A 24,000-nucleotide genomic window follows, 5' to 3' on the forward strand; every position below is an offset into this window, starting at 1 on the left:
GAGGAAAGTCCTGTCGATATACCATCTACACATCAACTGTCCTACGCGTGGTGAGAACACACTCTACCATGTTTACACTCCCTTCCGGGATGCGTATAAGGCCCTCCCTCGCCCCCCATTCGGCAAATCAGATCACGTCTCAGTTCTGCTGCTGCTGCCTTCCTATAGGCAGAAACTCAAACGTAACAGACTGGTGACTCGGACCATTCAGCGGTGGTCCGACCAATCAGGCTCGGCTCTACGGGACAGCTTCAGCACTACGGAGTGGTGTGTGTTCCAGGACAACAACATCAACACATACACGGACGCGGTCATCTGCTACATCAGCAAATGAATCGATGACGTGGACTCAGTGTTAAAATGAGCGGAGCGACACGCAGACATGATCTGACACCATCGATTAATAACTAAACACAATATCGTAAGTTTGTCACATAAATCATCCCAATAACAGATGGAACAAATGATCATGAAATAGTTAATTTTTGGAATCGTGAACTTAGTTGAAAATCTTTAAAAATATACTATGAACGTGAACTAGTTAATTTTCATCTGCATGAACTGAACTTTGAACTTTGAAGTTCATTTTAAGTGTGAACTAACACAACTCTGAGTATAACTTTATATAAAACTTTATAAGCTGTGTTATCATGTTTTGTGGCTCCAGACAAATTCTATTTGGTGGAAGAGGAGGCAAAATGGCTCTTTTTATAGTAAAGGTTGCAGACCCCTGACTTAAGCGGATTAACACACGCAAGGCACCTGGACCTGCTGGCATCCCTGGCCGAGCTCTCAAGGTGTGTGCAGATCAGCTGGCAGATGTGTTCACAGACATTTCCAACCTGTTACTTCTCCAGTTTGTAGTCCCCACATGCTTCAAGGAGACCATCATTGTCCCTGTTCCGAAGAAAATGAAAACCCTCTGCCTAAACGACTACCGCCCAGTAGCACTCACCTCCACCATCATGAAGTGTTTTGAGCAGTTAGTCAAATCCTTCATCACCTCCTCCCTCCCTGACTCACTGGACCCACTTCAGTTTGCCAACAGGCCAAATAGATCGACTGCAGATGCCATCTCCCTCACCCTTCACACCGCCCTCTCCCACCTGGACCAGAGGGACACATGTCAGAGAATGCTGTTCATTGACTACAGTTCAGCGTTCAATACCATCGTGCCCCTGAAGCTCGTCACCAAGCTCAGAGACCTTGGGCTCAACATCACCCTCTGTGATTGGATCCTGAACTTCCTGATGGGCAGGCCCCAGGCTGTGCGGATAGGCAGCACCACATCTTCCACCCTGACTCTCAACACCGGTGCCCCCAGGGCTGCGTGCTCAGTCCTCTCCTGTACTCCCTGTTCAAGCATGACTGCGTGGCCACCCACAGCTCCAACACCATCATCAAATCTGCTGATGACACGACCGTCAGAGGCCTGATCACCGGCGACAATGAGAAGGCCTACAGAGATGAGGTCAGAGCCCTGACATCTTGGTACAGGACAACAACCTCCATCTCTACCTCGGCAAAACGTAGGAGCTGATCGTGGACTACAGGAAAAGATAGGGAGTAGAACACGCTCCATCAACGGGACTACGGTAGAGAGAGTCAGCAGCTTCAGGTTCCTCAGGGTTCACATCAGTGATGACCTGACCTGGACTCACCACACAGACTCCATCAGGAAGACGGCCAGACAGCGGCTCATCTTCCTCCGCAGGCTCAACGTGGATGCCAGGATTCTCTGCAATTTCTACAGGTGCACAATAGAGAGTATCCTGACTGGCTGCATCACCGCCTGGTATGGCAGCTGCACCGCCCTGAACAGTAAGGCTCTACAGAGGGTGGTGAAGTCTGCTCAGCACATCACCAAGACGGAGCTGCCATCCATGGAGGACCTCTACACCCAGCGGTGTAGGAAGAAGGCCAACCGGATCATTACAAAAATAACCGCTGCTTCAAAAGTGAAAAGGTCATTTGTGAAGTTTTACTCTGAAAACGTCACACTCAGCTCGTGAATACGTCCATTCCTGAAGATGCCACGATAGTCGTTAACGTCATCACGTTAGAGGGCTCGTCCAATCACAGCCTTGTGAATGAAGTGCCTGTCTCCCGCAAACAAAAAACTACCGGCTGTTGTTTTACGTGGTTCAATGAATGACTCTGTTTTCGGCATACAAAACTTGATGAAGTCAACACAACACTGTTTTCCCTGGAGGAGAGGATGACTGCGTTGAAAAGCAAAGCCGCGGGCCTAGTGTGGAGGAGTCGAAGCGGAAAAGACGGGCGCACAATCCCCAAATTACGGTAAGAGCTAAACTACAGAGAGACGCCATTGCTAACTGCTAAGCTAAGTAACTCTTAGATCTGAATAGCGTGTAAACAATCAATCAAATTTTATTTGTATAGCCCATATTCACAAATCACAATTTGTCTCATAGGGCTTTACACATCAATAACACCTTTGGTCCCGTTCATGCAGACTCCGGTGGATGTTAGTGACATATCTTCATTTGTGTACCTTTGTGTCATCAGGTGTTCCAGGCTTTTAATTGCAATAGCGTTACAAGCCGAACCTGAGGGTACACTGAGGCCAAAGGTAAATCTGACTGTCTACTGGCTTGTATGGCAGTACTCTGAAAGCCATGTCTCCGCTCAGTAGATCAGACATCATTACCTCTGTGCCTTTTTAAACTAACAAGGTGTGACATCCTCTGCCCTTAACCCTCAACAAGAGTAAGGAAAAACTACTAAAAAACCCTTTTAACAGGGTAAAAAGAACGTAGAAACCTCAGAGAGCCACATGTGAGGGATTCCTCTCCCAGGACGGACAGAAGTGCAATAGATGTCAAGTGTAAAGGAGAACATCACCAAGATAATGGTTTTAGCAGCATTGATAAGAATAAACATTTTGAAGCATAACTGAAGGTCAATGAATTGATAGATTATTGTCAGTAATGGTCGAGGATCCAAGGAGAAATACTATATATCAAGCAGTCCTGCTGCAATCATAGTCTATGGTCAGCAGCCAGCAAGATCATGATCCACCATCAAGATCGGATGCCATTATAGTCCACAGTCATTGTTCACCACCATCATCAGATGCCAACATGATACAGAATCCGCCATTATTGTCACGATCAGCCAGCACGATACAGAATCCGCCATACAGGATCCACCATTACGATCTCTGATACGCGATCCACAGATCATAATCCACGATGTGACCGCAGCCACGGCCCTGGATCTGCGGACGATAAGGCAAAGGGACTCCGGGGGAAGAAGTCAAGTCAGTAACATGTATTGATGAGATATTCATTTCTTTGATGTGATAAGGATTGAGAAGAGGAAGGAGAAACTGGAAAGAGAAGCTCCGTGTGTCATGTGTCCCCCGACATTCTAGACCTATAGCAGCATAACTAAGAGCAGGTGTAAGGAAAGCCTGGACCGGCTCTAACTATAAGCTTTATTGTAAAGGAAGGTTTTAAGCCTACTCTTAAATGTACAGATGGTGTCTGCCTCCCGAACTGAAAGTGGGAGATGATTCCACAGGAGAGGAGCTTGATAGCTGAAAGCTCTTGCTCCTTCTCTACTTTTAGAGACTTTAGGGACGACAAGTAAGCCTGAATTCTGGGAGCGCAGTGCTCTAGTGGGGTGATAAGGTACTATCAGCTCTTTGAGGTATAATGGTGCCATATTATTAAGGGCCTTGAAGGTGAGGAGGAGAATTTTAAATTCTATTCTAGATTTAACTGGAAGCCAGTGTAGCGAAGCTAATACAGGAGAAATGTGGTCTCTTTTCTTGGTTGTTGTCAGGACACGTGCTGCAGCATTTTGGACAAGCTGCAGAGTCTTTAACGACTTACTGCTGGAGCCTGATAATAAGGAATTACAATAATCAAGTCTGGATGTAACAAAGGCGTGGACTAGTTTTTCTGCATCTTTTTGTGAAAGGACATACAACTGTGGGATTAGCGAGAAAGTTGCTAAAAGAAGAAGAGAGCATCGAGTGCTTGAGCGGTTTAAATATGTACGAACTGCTTAAACTTAAGAGTTTGTTCTCGTTAAGTTTTTTCATAAACCTGACTTTTAGTCCTGTTAGGAAACTGTCCGTCGTCTTCACACCTCTGAGGCAAATGGCAGTCGCCACGAACTGGAGCAAGGGTAAGATTAAAGAAGAGACACGCTGTGCTGTATAAAATACATTCTCTAGGTTTACTTTATCTGATCCATTTCATCATTATGTTTTAACAGCCTGAGCTCCCCCCACAACGAGGCAGTCACTGCACATTTTGCCGAAGCTCTCGCTGCAAGTCCGGATTTGCAGTGTGGAAAATGACGCCATTGAATGTAAGTAACTATAGTAATTGTGTTTTTTACTGTGGATCTTCTAACATTGAATTAGCGAGGCTATTTCCGTTTATTTATAATATACTCATGTTACTCATGTTGTTTTACAGCTGCCTGTAAGACGTACTATGATGTACTAAGACATACTATGAGCCAGTATGAAGGAACTTCCGTTACATCCAACCGGACCTTGCAGCCGCATTGAAAGTTAAGGAGTAGACAGAGAAGAAAGAGGGTAAGATTCGATTCATTGAAGCATTTTTCAGTTACATGTATAGGTGTATATTGTCATTGAACTGTGCTGATTGTACTGATTGTGTGTAATGGAAAATGTTACCATTATACCACACTATATATTATCTCTGCTTATGCATACTATTTCTGCTTGTGTAACTGCCAAGATGACATCAGGGCCACAAATCTGTGACTGTGCTGGTCTCCCCCCACCAAGACCTTGAAGAGGTGTCTGTGTCTTATCTCCTGGGATTTTAGTATTCACTCAGTTCACACACACATAGTACACACACACACACACACACACACACACACACACACACACACACACACACACACACACACACACACAGTTCAACTCTTCACACACACGCATCTCTTCACTTCATCTGCATAAAAAGCACACGCCTGCCACTGTTTCTTTGTCATTCCCTCTGCAGAATGCTCTTCGCATGCTGTATGATTATCTGACCTTCCTTGCAAGGACTAAAGTATACTTAAAAGACTACTATTCTCTAATCTCTTTATTTCAGAAGTCTCACCAGGTCAAATTTCCATCACATTGGGTTTACAGCTGATTGAAGTGGGACAGATGACATGGATCCATCCTTCCACAGCCAGGAGCTCACCGACCTGTCTGCCACACGTCAAAGAAGACTAGAAGCTACACTTAATCTCACAGCTACACACCATAGACATCTACACACTGGAGCAGATTCGGACAGAGTGCCACCAAAAACTTATGACCCAGAGGCGGCAAAGAGACATTTCACCTGTGAAAAACCTGCCTTTTTTATTTCCATAGCTGTCTTCCCCAATCTCGGCATCACAGCATGCTATTAGCTAAATTGCAATTGTTGGTGTGATGTATTCAGCATTTTTTGGTGCTGTTTCAAGATGGTGTTTAAGTGTGGTGTTGAATGAGGATTTCCAGGTAAGGAAATGACTGAAGTTGCCATCTTCGTTTTCACCAGTCCAGCTCCCACGCAGTGCTATGTTCCTCTTAGAAAGTTGGATAATAACATCTAAGATGGAAAGGAGAATGTTGCGACCTTCTCTTCATATGCTTTGTTTAGCACAGAATTAATCTTAATAGTCTCTGTGCCTTCAACATTGCATTATTCATGCAATGTTGTATGCATCCTCTTCTCTTTGTTCTCTCTCATCCTCTGTATTCACTGCCTGTCCCTTTCTTTGTGACTTCCCACTCCTGCCAAGTGTACCAAAGATAATTAAGGAAAATAATATCCACCTTCTTTATTTCATCTTTGTGTTTGAGTTTGCATCATTTTGTATTTGAATTATAGAAACGTTTCTCAAAAAGTGCATCAACATAAGCAAAATGTGGTATACAATAAATACTATATTATTATACTTCTGCTAGGTGTGTAGTTAACTTGAGCCTGTAATTTCCATTATAATTGCCAAAGAACATGTGGTTATTACATTGTTTGAACAGGAGCAGAACAGTCTAGTGTATATCCACTCCACCGCCTAGTCACTCACCCACCGCCCACATACACACACAAGCAATGACGGTGATGATCAGACGGAGGAGCACATCGTATTTTGGCGTTGTACAAGTCATTTTTAGGCAGTTAAATCACCTTTTTTTTCTTTTAAAAATAAATAAATAATACAGAGGTCCCAACCTCGGTGTCCTCAATGGTAGCCACGGCCATGCTGGCTGGCGGTCCGCTAGACTCTTGAGTTAAGTCAGTAACCAACCACACGGGATGATCTGAAGTAAAGCGAACACGCCCGCAACAAGGCAGGGATCATTTCATTCATTTCATTGGTTGACCAGTGCTCAACACTACACCTGGCATTCTATTGGTTGGGGAATTTTGACAGGGTTGTTGCATAAAAAAATCCAAGAGCAGAGGAGAAATGTGAGAGCAGACGATTCACGAGCACACAGAAAGCAGCCCGAGTGCAGAGAAGGGCTGAAGCTGGAGCGCAAGAAATCCGTGCGAGCAACAATATAGCCCAGTGCAAGCACACAGTTTGAGCAGAAGCAGAGCAAATTTTAGTACAAACGGGCTATTTCAGTGCAAGGGCAGGATTTGATGAAAAGTAATACACAATCTGAACATTAATTCAACAGCTCTCAAACTGAAAGACCATGCTGTTGAATAAAGATAGAAGAAAAGCTCCATAAGAAATACGCCTACTTCTGATATGGGGACAATAACTTTTGTTCCTTAAAATGTAAAGGGTATGGGAAGTCAATTTAACGGGGAAGGTGTTCTTGCGCCAGAAATCTCTGTCTGCAGACATAATATTTGTACAAGAAACGCATATTAAACCTTCTGATCAAAGTAGGCTCAAATTGGTTTTCAAAGGTTTATTAATCTACATTTTCATGCAAGGCTAGGGGGGGTCGCTATTTTGTTTAAGAAATCTGTGCCATTTCAATTATCTCTATACCAACCCTTCTGGTGGATATCTGATCGTCTCAGGAAGCATTAATAATATGACCCTGAGCCATCTATTAATTCAGTGGCAATTTTGAATAACTCTATTAAATCCTTTAACTTAGTAGATATATGGAGAATACAGCACCAAACTCATAAAGAATATTCATTTTTCTCACATGCATTGATTATTTCATTATTTACTCTAAGCTAATTTCAAATGTATTACAAACAAAATATCAGGGAATCTTAATCTCCCATCATAGTCCTCTTACCATTTCCTTTAATTGGTCTTTACCCAAAACATCTTATTCTTGGCGATTTAATCCTTTATTACTGCAAGACGGTCATTTTAACGATTATTTAAAGGTAGCCATGGATGAATTTTTGTTAGTCAATGATAATGGGGCTGTTTTAGATATTATCTTAAGGGAATATTCTAAGGCTGTGGTAAGAGGAAAAATTACCTCATATAAAGCTTCGAAAAAGAAGGAAAGGCGTAACCGCCTTGCAGAAATAGAGGTGCAGCTCTAGGAAGCAGAGAAGGCATACTATTCCTCTCGGTCCATGAAAGATCTATATCATATTATGAAATTGAAGAGTGAATATAACATAATCTTGAGTAATCAGGTTAATAAGCAAATACTTAAGCTGAGACAAAAGCAACTTGAATTGAATGAAAAGCCAGGCAAATTGTTGGCCAGGCAATTGCGGGGTGCACAGGCAGGACTTCCACTGGGGAAACTTTAACCAATCCTTGTTATATAAATGCCTACTTTAGAGAGCTATATACAAAGTTATACACTTTTAGCTGTAATGCATCTGATGAGGATATTGCGAAATTCCTGGATTCTGTTGAATTACCTAAAATAAGTGACTGCTAGGCTTGATCTTGATTCTAATTTTACTGTTCGTGAAATTAATGAGGCAATAACATCAATTCCAAGCAGTGAGGCTGCAGGGTCAGATGGGTTTGGTGCAGAATTATTTAAGTCCTAAAGTGACTTCATTGCTCCCCTGCTATTTAGAATGATTAAACATTCAATTGCTAATGAGATATTTGCACAATCTTTCTATGAGGCCAATATTTGTCTCCTTCTTAAGAAAGCGAGGGACGATTCAGATATAGACCCCTCAGTCTACTAAACTATGATCAGAAAGTGGTAGCAAAAATGCTGGCCACTAGGATGGGCAGGCATAGATCCTCTTTAATACATCCTGATCAAAATGGCTATATATCTGGCAGATTTTCTTTTTTTAATACCTGGATTATTATTTAGTTGTAGTTATTTTGCTAGATGCAGAATGGGCGTTTGATCAGATTGAATGGAGATATATGCACTTCTCAACACTATGGATTTGGTGAATTTTTTCTATCATTCATCAAGATGCTTTATGCTTGTCCTACATCTGCCATTCTCACTCAACGGGAATAGTTAATTCCCTTGTTTTGGTAGCCTGTCTGGGTATTCCATTAATTGGAGGAAAAGTGCATTTATTCCTCTTTCAGAAAATCTGGATCCTCTTTTTCTTGAATCACTTCCCTTTGAAATTGCCAGGGATCAGTTGACTTACTTGGACCTATCTATTCCTGTAAATCCTACACTCTTACTTAAGAATAATTTCACTACTCAGTTAGACAAGCTTAAGAAAGATATTGATTTTTGGAGGACTATATCTATCTACTCTCTATCTCTAATAGGGCGTGTAAATGTGATTAAAATGGTGTCACTCCCAAGGTTTACATATTTGTTTCAAAATATTCCAATTAACCTTCCGATATAATTTTTCTTAAAAACTTGACTCAATAATAATGCTGTTTGTCTGGGGATATAAAACACATTGAATTTCCAAGACCGACCTACAAAAGCCAAAGAAGCTGGTTTATACCTTCCAGTCAACATTCCAACATTATTATTGGGCAGCTAATGCCAGAGCCCTAATTCACTGGCAGTTCAGTTTCCCCAGTGAAATGAGCTCCCTGATACACCCAAGTGGTTGCAATTTGAATGGTACGCAGCAAAAAACGGTTCTCTATCGGCTCTCCTGTTTTCAACAAAGGATTATCCAATGCATCTAGTTGAGGACAATTTGGTTCTGCAAAAAAAATAAAAAGATTAAAATGGAGCTTGAAGCTCCTGAATATTCGTTATATTCTCCTATTTGTTTTAATCAAAAAAAGAGGAACATGTCGGAAGCTGCTCGTCAAGAATAAAAACAGTCAAATGACAACATAATTCAAATATAAAGGTCTTACGGATTACGGATGGCTCAAAACCAGGGCCCAGCGTGTTTGCCAGACACTTTGTTGTCCTGGTGTAGAGTAGGACGTCAGGTGGATCCTGGATGTGGTGACGACAGGACGTAAGAGTTTGGTTCTTTGACGAGACGGAACTTTAAAATCCAACTTCAGTGAAATGAAAAATAGAATTCTATAATAATTATAATTACAATAATAGTAAGTTTATAGTTTTCTAAGAAATCATGATGTGTATTAGCTGGGTAAAATTACGTAATCACAAACTATCTATTATCAAAAATACGAAATTATTATAATATGAATATAAGTCTTTCATAATTTAAATATGAATTTAATATTTATATTACATACATTTATATACATTTAGTTTTGGCCCTTAAAACCCTCCATACTCCAGTAGTCACTCACTGACTTTGATTATGTTTACAGAGGAAGCATGCTGCAAGGACTAAACCATTTGTTTGTAGGGGTGAGACAGGTGACCTCAGGAAGCCTCCACTATTTTTGGATACAAGTTTCAGTCAATAAATCGAACTTTAAATTGTAATAATTTATGCTAAAAATCGAAGGAGAGCAGGGGACCAACACATTTCACCTTGTACTCTTTCTTCTTTGGGTCTCTCTTTGTGCTGTATCATCAATTTGCTGAACCTCAGTAAAAAAAAATTAGCTGGCATACTGAGTTGAGTACGTATATCAAGTGTTTTGATCGTGTTCATTTTTTTCTATTCATGGCTTCAGACTCGACCCGGTTTCCCGTTATATATTTGGCTCTCATATAGTATGACCTGCTATGGCGGGGGGCTTGACATCCCCTCTTTTTTTTAGGATTTAGGACCTCAGAGGCCCAGATCTGCAGCAGTCAGTAGGGGTGGTGCAGCTTGCTAATTGTCAGGTTGCACGTGTCTTCATAGTGAGCTTAAAGACAGAGCTTTAAATTTTGAAAAGTTGTAAACTTGGGTCTGATGATTGTGTTGGTCTATTCACAGTCCTCTGAAATAGCTGTTATGCAATGCAGAAAAAAATAACAGCAGTTCAGTAGATAATTCAAACGTATTTGTATACCACACACACACGGCCATTTAAACATTTCAGTTTCATTTTATGAAAAACATTGGCTTTAAAATCTTCATTAGATGATAAACACAACATGTTCTAGCTTAACTCTGCACCATTAACTTTATATAAAAAGCTCTTCATACAACATCCTGTTTGAAGAGGCCTCACTAATGACAGGGAATAATTCTTAAGTAAGCTCTAGAGCATTACCACAGCCCAGGCAAACAGCCCATTTTAAACAGGCAGGTTTAGAATGTGCACTGCACTGATATTGTTAATGTTAATATTAATGTGCATAAAGACCTACTAATAAAAGCAATGTACCTTCTAGCAAAGTATATGTATTCCTAACAAAGTATCTGTATTTTACCCTGAAAAGGTATTTCGTTTTATACTCATACAAAACAAGAAATTCCGATGCTCAGACAGACCCCACTTTGTCTTTCTTCATATGCCTGGCCTCCTCAACTGTCTTTTTTTTTTTTAGATTATGCGTTATTTTGTAGCTTAATGTAGCTAAGTGTATGCAAACTAAATCATATAGAATAAGGCAGAAGAGTGGTAGAAGTATCATAGAACGGTGATAGAAGTCATGGAAAAACGCTCCCCTCCCCGGGACAGCCCACAGCCTCTGTGTTGTGGTGTGATTAGGGTGTCCTCACTCTCGCCATGCCCCAAGGCTGTCGTCGTCTTGGAAACGGGGCGTGGATAAAGCGCCTACGAAGCAGGTAACCAACGCGATTGGCTGAAGTGTCGCATGATGTTGTTGCATGCAATCGCTCCACTTTGAGCTGCGTCGGTCAGATCCGACTTTCATCTGCTCACCGCCTGACCTGAGGTTCAGCTTAGTCTTTCGCCTGCTCACGGTAAGTTGCTCTTCTCTCATCCGTTAAACGTTACTTTGTACAGGCTACGCTAACTGCGCCCACCAGTTTGATAAATGACGGCTAAAACAAACGGTAACCGGAGCAGGGACAATAAACGCACCGGCACTGGGGTAACGTGTCAAACGCATACTTATTAATAGGATAGAACTGCTGTTGCAGACTAGTAGACGCCCAATTCACAGATAAACTCAAAAAATATTTTAAACATTAGCATATATTAATGATAATATTTTTCCATATTTCTAACTCCTATTCAGATCAACACTTGTAAAGCCACAGTGCAGATTGATGAGGTTAAAAATTACACAGGTGATCATTTTTGCCGTTAATGTTGTTAATGTTGAAAATGATGTTCAGCTTGACAATCTTCCTTGGCAACCCCTTTGCATGTGTGTATGAAATAGTCTTTCATAGCCATGTGGTTTTTTATCTACCACACCACAGTTTGGCTTCTGTTTGAAACTGCTGACAGAAGGAAGCAAAGGATTTTGAGGGTATTATAACTAAAATTAAAAGTACAAATTGACAATCAAAAGAGATCAAATTAAAATGATTATTTTACGACACTGCAATGAAAAATCAAGCCATAAGTAAAGTATAAAATGAAAAGGAAATTTAAAATGTAAAAATAATGTGATAATGTAAAGTGACATTGAAAAATGTGGACATTTTAAATGCAAAAGCTGAAATGTAAATGCTCAGACTGAAAGCTAAATGTTGTGCATTTGCCTCTTGACTTTTCAAGCTGTATGTAAATGAAGAGGCGCGGCCCAAAGACTGTAAGGACGGTTTGATTTGGTGCAGTGGCACCTTATGGTCAGCAGGCGGAGCTGACTGCAAAGTAAACAGAGAAAACGGAGCAAGTGAGGCAAGCAGGATTTGGGATTAGGAAATGATAATGTGACATTTATAATTATCACCTGTTGTTGCCAAAAATTATCAACATAAAAATGTTCACATCGCCCAGCCCCATCACCCAGCCCTATAAGAGGATAACATGAGCAACTAGTTTTATTAGCTGTTATTTGCTGGCATGCATAACATTACGTCAAGAGTCAAGTCAATTCTCAGTTCTCTTCAGAACTGAAGAACCCTTTAAGATGAGAGATTAAGTGTCTTCAAGAAACTCAATCAAGTCAAGTTGTCCAGACAAGTTTGACTGGCAGCAGAGTCACATATTTCACAAACGAGGAGCAAACTGTTATATTTGAAAAATACAAGAATTATAAACGCATTATCCAGGCTAAAATAAAACACAGTTACAGCTGCTAAATACAGGAAGGACAGCTGGCGAAAATTCTCTGATTGTGTGAATGTGTAAATTAGGGAGCCCCCCGGTGACATTTGGGAAAAAATATATTACCTTACCACGACATAATAACTGGTGGGAACGAGATAAATAATTCGGGGCCACGACATATAAATCAGTTCTTTACTAAAAAGACCTGGCAAACTGAATACAAGAAGCCTCTTGGATGGTAGATAAATCTGTAAACTGTCTATCCCCAATTCCAAATAAATATTCAATTTCACAGGATAAACCTACTTAAAGGGAGGTATAAAATTATGTCTGGTTGCCACGAACACACCCAGTACATCAATAATAAGTAGATCCAACAAGCAAAAAAACGTAGGGTGATGCAGACAGTCTGTGGTACTGTGAGCACATTGCTCCTATTTGTTGGATTGGTTATATATGGCTGCAGCTGTTGACAAAGGTAGTTTGTTCCCTCAAATGAAATCTATATCTTTCATAAAGAAACTTAACATCAATTGACAAGACATAAACAATATGTTGACAACACGTTATTCAGGTGGGAATTATCTCATGTTAACTGCGCAAAACAACACGTTGACACTTTATTGCCAACATGTTGACTGTGTGATCTCAGACATCAATTTCACAAATATTTGAGCCATTTGGCCACATGCACAGTTTCATATGGTGACTGCCTCAAGGCCTCATTGGTCTATTCTATGATCTACAGCAGGGGTCGGCAACCTAAGGCACGCGTGCCAATGATGGCATGCGGCGCCATAATCATTGGCACACTTGTTAAAGAAATGTTCAAAGGTTTTGCCGTCACGCAGCCTGTATTATTTAGCTTGATTGATGTTAACACCTCCCAGCCACTAGGTGCCGGTAATGTGCCATAGGCTCGATGCCAATCGCCATTCCCACATGAATCTCCGTGAAGTGCAGCCGCTCAGGTGTACTGGTGATGTCATGCCCGCTAGCTAAAAAAACGAAGACACGGGCATTTCAGCCCTCATGGGCAGAAGACTATGGCTTTGTTTTTCATAAGGACCGTGCTGTGTGCACGTTTTGTTTTGAAAATGTTGTGTGCCGATCGTCCAGTGTTAAGCGCCACTTTGAGACAAAGCACGAAAGAAGTTTTAAAGATCAGGCAGACGAGGGAGAATCCATCAAACGTGCAGTGTCCAGGTATGGGAAGCAAACTCTCTCAAAGTCTTTGAAGCAAGCTTTGGCAATTCTGAATATGAGTGTGGTTGGTGGGGTTAATGACAAACTTATTATTGCAATCATAATGAGATAAACATGTTTCTTTAAAGTGTTGTTCTATATATAGCCAATATGGATGGAATAAAATGACATGTCTGTTGGAAATATTAGTGTGGTTCAATAATAAGACTTAATATAAAAAAATGTTGATATGGCACACTAATTCACAAGAAAATTTTACATTGGCACTTATTGTCAAAAAGGTTGCCGACCCCTGATCTACAGTATCTCTTTGACGCCACTTCGAAGATAAAAAGAAGCCATCTCAAATATTCATAAGAAAACTTTATGAACACTTACAACATTGCATTACAATGATCTAGGGTTGTCAAAAAAATCGACACTAATCGATACAAAAAAAACCTAGATCAGATGTGATATTTGCAACAGTATCAATACCAACAGTGCCGTCTTTGCCTCCCTCAGTTGACACAAAACTTTACACAGCCCCGCTGCAGACAGGCAGGCACACAGCCCCTCCCCTCACTAGCAGCTGAACAGATAAACGCTAGCTGACTTTCACATTACTTTTATGTTGGCGTTTGTAATTTAAAGGGATAGTTCACCGAAAATTCACTCATTATCCACTCACCACTATACCAATGGAGGGGTTGGTGAAGGGTATTTGATTCCACAATACACTTTAGGAGTCTCAGGGGTAAACAGTGTTGCAGCCAAATCCAATACAATTTAAGTAAACGGAACCCCTTCTTCAGACGTAATAAAACAACAGAAGAAAAAAATAACATGTCTCCGTACTGCCCGTGTGGTGTCATCCAAGCATCTGCAAGCCCAGACATTCATATTCGACTGAAACAACGTCATTTACACAATGTTTTAAGCTTAAACATCCTCTGATATCCTCCGGAGGCAAGATCATGTCGAACGGACACACCAGAAAACCAAACACGCAAGGGCACGCGTTCGCATCGCTACATCCGCTAGCATAGCCACTTGTTGTTGTGGACTTTTAGGCTCTAAATGCCATTTGAAGTTGAATATGAATGTATCTTATTTTACACGTTATTGTGAAAGTGTACATGCGGGTTTAGCGTTCAAGAGATTCTGTTGCTCATCATAGAATACGCCAGTATTAGGTGTGGTTTGAAGTATTCTAACCTTATGGATCAGGCTGCACGATATATCGAAAAATCTATCATAATTTTGATATCAGCATGCACGATATAAGTATCGCAAAAGATGGCTTAAACTGCGATAAATGGTTCTCCATGTGCCATGCATTCATGCTCTGCATGTCAATTATATTTGGCCAATCAGATGAAGCCCTGCTGCTGGAGATGATTAAAGATATTCAGATCATTGTCTAGGTTTTCCGTCGATTAATCGAAGAGATGAGAATAGAGAGAAAACAGAGACTTGAAAGAGCCACCTTGCTCCCTTGACTAAATTCTACTGTTGAAAGTTCTAGTGATCACGCTTGTTCAAAATCATCATTATGAGCTCTTGATCATATAAAAGAATTGTGTTGTTTATTTATGATCCCAGAACCTGAGGGAAAAGTAACAGCACACACACACACACACTGACTCAGCAGCTCTCTCTCGGTCTGTGTCTCTCTCTCTCTCTCTCTCTCTCTCTCTCTCTCTCTCTCTCTCTCTCTCTCTCTCTCTCTCTCTCTCTCTCTGTGTGTGTGTGTCACTCTCTCTCTCTCAGCTGATGTCTCTGACTCGCTACAGTTTAAATGTTGATTTGTTTGAAATGATGCTACAATATCAACACTGATACTCACATAATGATGACTACTTTTTTGATGACTAAAAAATGGCACAAGGGAAACATAGAAATCACATTTTACAGCGAGAATCGCCGTTAATGCCTATAAACATAGTAATGGTACAAACAGAGGTACAGCGAGTCTCACTGGGTCAAATGAAAAATAAGCCATAGTTTCTACGTTTCTTTTTTTTTTACCAGATTTTTTCAAACTGCACAGCAGATCAATTACTTAGAACAGAACTAATAATAATAAAATAAAGAATTAACACAAAATAAAATGTATAAATAATTTTAAAAAAATGTCAAAAACAGAAACACACAAAAAATAAATAAAAATATAAATAAAAAGGGGGGGGCAATCAATCAGGATACAGAGAAGAAAGAGTTAGGGTTAATGGACAGACAGTTATACTTATTGAAAGTATTTTAGACATAGTATCAAAGTAGTTCTGCCAGAAGCAAGATAATAATGGGCAAGAATAAAACATATGGGTTAAATTGCAGGATGAAGAATTACATTTGTCACAGCTATCAATGACATTGGGATATATTTGTGACAGTCGAGCTTTCGAAAAATGAATTCTAAATAGTACCTTGAACTGTATGAGTGTCAAACGAGCCCAAGTTGAGCCTGTGTGAATCTTATCAAGTGCCTTATCCCACCAATCATCCTCCAGGTTCAACCCTAGTTCACTTTCCCAGGCCACCTTGACCTTAGTAGCAGATTAACTGTTATAGGATAGCAGTTTGTTATAAACCTTTGAAATGAAGAATTTTTGGAGGGGATTAGAGCAGAGAAGCTCGCCCCACAATTGATTCGGAGGTGAGGAAGAAAAAGTGGGAAAGAAAGATTTGATGCAGTGTCTGATTTGAAAATAACAAAAGAGATGAGAGGGAGGGAGGTAAAATTCACATGATAGGTCTGCAAGGAGAACTGAATATCCAGAGAGAGAGCGCATGGTCAGAGATAATGATGGGATAATATTTAGAAGCCATCACTTTGGAAATTAGTTTGGCATCAATGATGGGAGGCGCTCAAATAGCTTATTCATAAAGTGTGGGTTATCAAAGTTGGGGGCATAGATATTGACTAATAAAATGGGAACATGGGACAGTGTGCCTGAGACGAATAAATATCTACCGTCCCTATCAGATATCTTTGGAAGCTGAAAATTGTATTTTATTACCAATTAAAATGGCAACTCCTCTGGCTTTAGAATTGAAATTTGAGTGAATCACTTCAGAAACCCATGGGCGTTTTAGTCTGGCCTGGTCCTTAGTGCGCATGTGGGTCTCCTGCAGAAACACTACATCAGCTTTTAGCCATTTCAAATGAGCAAATACTTTTGATCTCTTAATAGGGCTCCCCATGCCTTTAATATTCCAACTCACAGATGATCCAAAATGTTGGATTCCTGAATTGCTAGTATCAGTAACCATCTTTTAGGTTCTAAGAAATAGAAAGACATGAGCATGGAACTCCACATCCCCCCACCACCCCACCCAAAAGAGAGAGAGAAAAAAAATTATATATATATATACACTCATCGGCCACTTTATTAGGCACACCTGTTCAATTGCTTGTTAACACAAATAGCTAATCAGCCAATCACATTGCAGCAACTCAATGCATTTAGGCATCTAGACGTGGTGAAGACGACTTGCTGAAGTTCAAACCGAGCATCAGAATGGGGAAGAAAGGGGATTTAAGTGACTTTGAACGTGGCATGGTTGTTGGTGCCAGACGGGCCGGTCTGAGTATTTCAAAAACTGCTGATCTACTGGGATTTTCAAGCACAACCATCTCTAAGGTTTACAGAGAATGGTCCGAAAAAGAGAAAATATCCAGTGAGCGGCAGTTGTGTGGATGAAAATGCCTTGTTGATGTCAGATGTCACTTGGTGTGGTTGGGAAAGATAGAGGTGACCATGTCTCCAGTCTTGCTCCACTGTTGTGCTCTGGCGCACAACACAGTCCATGTGATAATGTAAACAAGCGATTATGGCGCGGGGACGGTCACCGGATTACGGCTTCGGCAGGAGAGTGCGATGAGCGCAGTCCAGGAGAGGCTCTTTCTCAAGTTTAATTGCCTCCTTGAGCAAATTGGAGGTGTCCCCTGTAGTGGAGGAGTTGGGGAAGTCCTCAGGAATACCCACTATCCTTATATTGTTATGATCTCGCCGCAAGATCCTCACATTTATTATCCAATCTCGCTAGCTCGGCTGACATATGCTCCACTTTAGCCTGGAGACCGGCAACATCGTTGGTGCACGCGGAGAGGGAAGTTTCCATTTCACCTTCAGTGTACATTAGAGAGCTCACCTCGGACTGGATGTTCGTAATACTTAAAGTTTATTGTTAAAGTGTAAAGTGAGCGCAGGTCAGAGGGGGAGTGAGGAGGAAACAGAATCCGACAGGAGACTCTGACACAGGACGACCGGACCTTTAATGTGCATCTGTCCTGATCCTGAAGCAGCGCTGGCTATAATTATTCAGCTGTGGGAAACCCGCTGAAACAATGAACGTAGCAGAAAACATGAATCGATTATGTTCAGTCCCTGAATGGATGTAGAGTCGTCCAGCTCTCTGCAGGAACCCAAACATTAGCATGTAAGCTGCTGCTCCTCCTACACTCTGTGCTGTGTGCGTCAACCTAACTTGACGTGGCTGTAACTCTATTCCAGCCACATGATTTTTTCGGCGCAGCGCAGCGCTATTCTCATTATCATTGACTGTCCGTGTTGTCTGTCAAAACATGGAAGGAATGAGTTCTATCAACGTTATATCGATCATGTCTTAAATTTTTAGAAAATATTCATCGCTATGGTTTTATCGCCCAGCCCTAGCCCGAACCCTGAAAAAATGGAGCCAAAACAACAGGGCTCAAACCCTAACAAATATCTCCCAGTAAAAAAGCGGTGTCACACAAAGGGATTTCAAAGGATTTTGTGGTGATAAGAGCTGACACTGGTGTCTGTGTGTTGTAAAGCAAATCATGTGATCTCTGCAGCGGAGTTAATATGTCACTTCCTGCCTCTGCCTGCTGCACCCTGCTGCACCACGTTTGACATGAATAAGGATTTGTTGCTGTTGTGAGCGCGTCTGTGCAGAGAATGCACAACAAAGCGGGAGGCTATGTTGTGCATGTGTTGAAGGCCAACTCTTGGTAAACTCCGGACCCAATCCTCCGGACTTTACCCGCAGGTCGTGTCGGAAAATGGCTTATGATGCCTCACTCAGTTGGCTTTGTTGGAGCTGCAGAAACATCCATGTGTGGTTGGACAGTGTTGTTTCTCCTCTCACTAATGCTAATGCTTATTTGCTAATGATTATTATTAGCAAATGTTATTATATAATTATTATACTATTTGCATAGTATTTGCAACCATTGGCAGCTAGGGGCGATGGTGGTGTAGTGGGTAGCCTTACTGCAAAAAGGTTCCCAGTTTGGCAGGTTTTTTTTCTGATTGGAGTTTGGAGTTACTGTATATGGATGGATGATTAACAGCAGAGCTTAGTAAACCATATATCAACCAACATATCACGGTGATATTATTTTCTCACCTGAGATAAGGGAGAAAGGAAAAAGAGTTGACTCAGGAAAAAAAATAGATAGAGTCTATTGACCTAAAATTAGACACCAGACCGGTCTAATATATACACAGGTCTAATATAAACTAAAAAACTAGAACTAAACTAACCTAGGTGAAGATACAAACTGAAAAAAAGGGGAAAAGAGTGAGCTCCACTCATCTTTTGACACTTCTTTGTTGCCTTAAGGTTTATGTATATATAGTTCAAGTGTTTTTGTATATTTTCCTGTTAAAGTTGAGTAAAGTGCTGGCTTTATATTTAAAGTACCTGGTCTCTGGCTTGTTTTATGTTTTTACCCCACTCCATTAGAGCCTAGAACTGGTCCAGTAGCATGAATTGTGCTATATATTGGTTACAAGTGCTACATATAGCTTCTCATTGTCATTATCCATGACAAGGTTTCACTGTACACATACAGTAGTCATATGCCAGTAACCCTGTGTCGTATGATTACATTGTTTTCCACAATGTTCTTTTTAAATGTATACTGTCACGTCCAGCTTGTTTTATTCCACTTGTGTGATCTTGTAGATTTATTGCACCATGCTGACCCATCTGTTCCGTATGCATGGACTTCTGGTGGCCTCCCACCCATGGGAGGTGATTGTTGGCACTGTCACCCTCACCATCTGTATGATGTCCATGAACATGTTCACTGGTAATGACCAGATCTGTGGCTGGAACTTTGACTGCCCCAAAACAGAAGAGGTGAGTCAACAAGTAGGTAAATAATTTGTCTGTTATGTGCAGTATTGTATTCACCACATAGCGTCTCTTTACTTGAAATTAAGATTATATGTCACAAGTACTCGCAGAACATGAATCATTTTACAAACTATTAACTCAAAGCCCTTGGCTTCAGGGATGAAGATCCACCATTATTGTCCAGACAAAAATATAAATATTGTGTGGATTGGCATGAAGTCTGGTACATTTGAGGGTGTGACTATTCCTGAGCATACACACACATACAGTACATGATGCTGAACTAAAGGTTCATTGTGTAAGATTTAGTCGAAAGGGATCTATTGGCAGAAATTGAATATAAAAAAAACTAGCTATGTTTTCACTCATGTTTTATTTACCCTAGAATGGACCCTGTATATATTTAAATACTTTATATTAACATTGGGAGCGGACCCTCTCTATGGATGCCATTTTTTTTACAGTCGTCCAAAGTGGACAAACCAAACACCTTTTGAACAACAGGTTCTCTTTCATGTTTCGAAGAGGAGGGTGAGGTATTCAGCTGCAACATACAACTTCACCACTAGATGTCACTAAATTCTATACACTGAACCTTTAATGGTTGGCAGCAGGTGTGCCTGGTGCTGGGAGATCATCATAATGACAACAAAAAATCTGTTTCCCTCTGACACAACATAGCTGGCATTCATGCTTCCCATTCAAAGTAAATGAGCAGCATTTCCTTTAAAGCCAAAGCACGCACTGGATGTTTGAGTGCTGTTACTTTTAGTGATCCCTGACTTCTCATCTAGCATCCTGGCGTCTTTGTTGCTTAGCCGGCAACCTTATGGTAAGGACGAAACTCCATGAACTCCCTGCCCCAACCAAGAAACAGCCTGGCACATAATAACTTAAAATTTTTGTATGAATTAAACAAACAAGATTTAACATGTTTGTTTGTTTTACCTTGGGACAGAGCAAAGATAGCTGTTTGTGTATAGCCTGTGTACAAAGTTTCTGTGTTAAGCTACTGGCTTAAGCTTTATATTTACTATATTATTATTTTATAACCACACATTACATGAGAGTGCTATCAATTTGAACATTATATTTTTAACAAGATAAAGAATAAGCATATCTCTGAAAATGTCCAACTCTTCCAGACATTATTTAATTGACCTTTTTTTAGATGACCCCTCACCAAACTGTACATTTCTGATGAAATTGTATCACCTTGCCACTGATCAAATTGTCTTCTCTTTTTATAGCAGATTCTGAGCAGTGATATCATCATCCTGACAATAACCCGTTGCATCGCCATCATCTATATTTACTTCCAGTTCCAGAACTTGAGACAGCTGGGATCCAAATATATTTTAGGTAAATTATTCATGAGCACACATGATGTTAATAAGATATCAAGAGTGACCAAGATGCTGTGGTTCTTATGACTGTAAAGGGAGTTGTGATGTAAGGGCAAGATAGCTCAGGAGGTAGAGTGATTGTACAGAGATTGAAGGTTCCTTGTTTGATCCCCAGCTAGGGCTGGGCAATTAATCGGAAATGTATCGAAACCGACATTAATAACCTCTAACCGACTGAGGCCGTGTCCCAATTCACTCCTTAGCTGAACCACTTGGCTCTACCCCTTTTGTTTTGCGCATGGCCGTGAAGGTGTAGTGTTGTCCAATTTCTCTATGTGATGTAGTGGTAGTGGCCATCTAGCCACTACCACCCCTTCAACCGTAGTGTAATTAGGACCCCCTAGAAACTAAGGGGTAGACGGTAATTCCTGAATGCTTGCTATACGAACGGACAAAGCGAAATCAAGACGGCGACCGCTGCGGGTAAAATGCTCATAATCGTAAGTATGAAATCTTGCAAAGTAACCATGAAAATCTTAATTGAATCCAGAGCAAATGAAAATGTAATTGAAAATCACTATTCACGCTGTCAGAACAAGCATGTAAACCATCTGAGTGACAGTAACAAGTAACGTTTACTGCCGTTTCCCGTATATGAAGTCTGAAAAAAACTTCCCAGCTCATGTTTAACGTTTTCAGAGAAGGGCAGAAATTTCTAAGGACAGGACTAACGTTACATTGAAATAAGGCTGACTGAGTGTGTATTGATCAATAAATCAATCTGTCCCATCTGTCATGCAGTTGTCAGATGTGTCACTATTATAATCTTGGTTGATTCAAGATTCAAGAGTTTATTGTCAAATGCACAACAATTACATTAAGCAATCGCTGGCAATGAAATGCTTGGGTCACAGGCTCTCTTATCGCAATGCTCAGAATATTACAGCAAAAAATATAGAATAAAATATATAAAATAGAATATCAAAATTTAAAATAGAAAATAAAAAATATATTATATATAGCGGAGGAAGAAGAGCCGCTGTCTGGCCGTCTTCCTGATGGAGTCTGTGTGGTTGGTCCAGGTCAGGTCATCACTGATGTGGACCCCAAGGAACCTGAAGCTGCTGACTCGCTCCACCGTAGTCCTGTTGATGGAGAGGGGGGCGTGTTCTACTCCTTGTCTCTTCCTGTAGTCCACGATCAGCTCCTTCGTTTTGCCGATGTTGAGATGGAGGTTGTTGTCCTGCACCAAGATGTCAGGGCTCTGACCTCATCTCTGTAGGCCTTCTCATTGTCGCCGGTGATCAGGCCTCTGACGGTCGTGTCATCAGCAAACTTAACAATGGTGTTGGAGCTGTGGGTGGCCACGCAGTCATGCGGGAACAGGGAGTACAGGAGAGGACTGAGCACGCAGCCCTGGGGGGCACCGGTGTTTAGAGTCAGGGTGGAGGATTTGGTGCTGCCTATCCGCTCCGCCTGTGGTCTGCCCGTCAGGAAGTTCAGGATCCACTCACGGAGGGCAATGTTGAGCCCAAGGTCTCTGAGCTTGGTGATGAGCTTCAGGGGCACGATGGTGTTGAATGCTGAACTGTAGTCAATGAACAGCATTCTCACATATGTGTCCCTCTGGTCCAGGTGGGAGAGGGCAGTGTGAAGGGTGAGGGAGATGGCATCTGCAGTCGACCTATTTGGCCTGTAGGCAAACTGAAGAGGGTCCAGAGAGTCAGGGAGGGAGGAGGTGATGAAGGGTTTGACTAGCCGCTCATCAACACTTCATGATGGTGGAGGTGAGTGCTACTGGGCGGTAGTCGTTTAGGCAGAGGGTTTTAGTTTTCTTGGGAACAGGGAGGATGATGGTCTCCTTGAAACATGCGGGGACTACAGACTGGAGCAGTGACAGGTTGAAAATGTCTGAACACATCTGCCAGCTGATCTGCACACACCTTGAGAGCTCGGCCAGGAATGCCATCAGGTCCAGGTGCCTTGCGTGTGTTGATCCGGTTAAGAGTTAAGTAATCCTACAGTAATCCTGAGTATGACGTCATCGATGCATTTGCTGATGTAGCAGATGACCGTACGTGTTGATGTTGTCATCCTGGAACACGCACCACTCCATCGTGCTGAAGCAGTCCCGTAGAGCCCAGTCTGATTGGTCGGTCCACACAGCTGATGTGTTGATGGTATCGCGGCAGGACTTTCCTCATCTTGGCGTTGTTAAAATCACCGGCCACAATAAACGCAGCCTCGGGCCGTGATGTCTCTGTCCTGTCGATAACTGCAGCTCGTCCAGTGTCTGATTAGTGTCGGCATGTGGCGGAATGTACACCGCTGTTATAACGACCGATGTAAACTCCCTCGGGATTTAATAAGGTCGGCATCTGATCATGAGGTGCTCCAGGTCCGGAGAACAGCCCGAAGAAATAATTTCCACATCTGAGCACCACAGATTGTTCACCATGCAGCAGACACCTCCTTCCTTGCTCTTCCCCGAGTTTGTTGTCCGGTCCTGGCGGTGAATGGAGACCCCCTCGGGAACAATGGCGGAGTCCGGGATCGAGGGGTCGAGCCAAGTCTCCGTGAAAACCATCACGTTACAAAACTTAATGTCCCGTTGAAAAGCCATCCTGCTCCGAAGTTCGTCCAGCTTGTTATCCAGAGACTGAACATTAGCCAGAAGAATACTTGGTAGTGGAGGCCGGTTCTCACGTTTCCTCAGCCGGACTAGGACGCCGGCCCGCGACCCTCGTTTCCTTTGTCGCCTCCGTGCTCCAGGTACGACAGGTAAACATCGCCATGGGTATTCTCCTTTGTTTGCTGGTGGCGGTGAAAAAGTGTTTTCACCGTCAACCCGATGAGCAGAAATTGTTCTCTATCATAACTTATGATAGGGCTC

The 24,000-nt window shown here is 41.6% G+C and overlaps 2 protein-coding genes and 1 long non-coding RNA gene across 6 annotated transcripts in view; all 3 read left to right on the forward strand.

Moving 5' to 3' along the window:
- The window catches only part of zfr (zinc finger RNA binding protein), a 1,162,720-nt gene that overhangs the window by 148,129 nt on the left and 990,591 nt on the right, over window positions 1-24,000 (forward strand). The window lies entirely within an intron of this gene.
- Window positions 3,967-5,952, forward strand: LOC124852398. Its single transcript, XR_007032954.1, has 4 exons — window positions 3,967-4,158; window positions 4,249-4,344; window positions 4,455-4,579; window positions 5,112-5,952. It is a non-coding gene; the product is annotated as an uncharacterized LOC124852398 (long non-coding RNA).
- LOC118115435 (3-hydroxy-3-methylglutaryl-coenzyme A reductase) overlaps window positions 11,023-24,000 on the forward strand; it is a 44,723-nt gene continuing 31,745 nt past the window's right edge. Inside the window, exons 1-3 of one of the 3 annotated variants that reach the window (XM_035166581.2) lie at window positions 11,023-11,180; window positions 19,588-19,776; window positions 21,012-21,123. In XM_035166581.2, the coding sequence (XP_035022472.1) occupies window positions 11,085-11,180; window positions 19,588-19,776; window positions 21,012-21,123 (397 nt within the window). In that variant the 5' untranslated portion in view covers window positions 11,023-11,084. The remainder of the gene's footprint in view (window positions 11,181-19,587; window positions 19,777-21,011; window positions 21,124-24,000) is intronic. The other 2 variants (XM_035166582.2, XM_035166583.2) reach the window with 2 other exon arrangements.

Source organism: Hippoglossus stenolepis, chromosome 9 (genome assembly GCF_022539355.2).
Source record: "Hippoglossus stenolepis isolate QCI-W04-F060 chromosome 9, HSTE1.2, whole genome shotgun sequence".
Taxonomy (NCBI): domain Eukaryota; kingdom Metazoa; phylum Chordata; class Actinopteri; order Pleuronectiformes; family Pleuronectidae; genus Hippoglossus; species Hippoglossus stenolepis.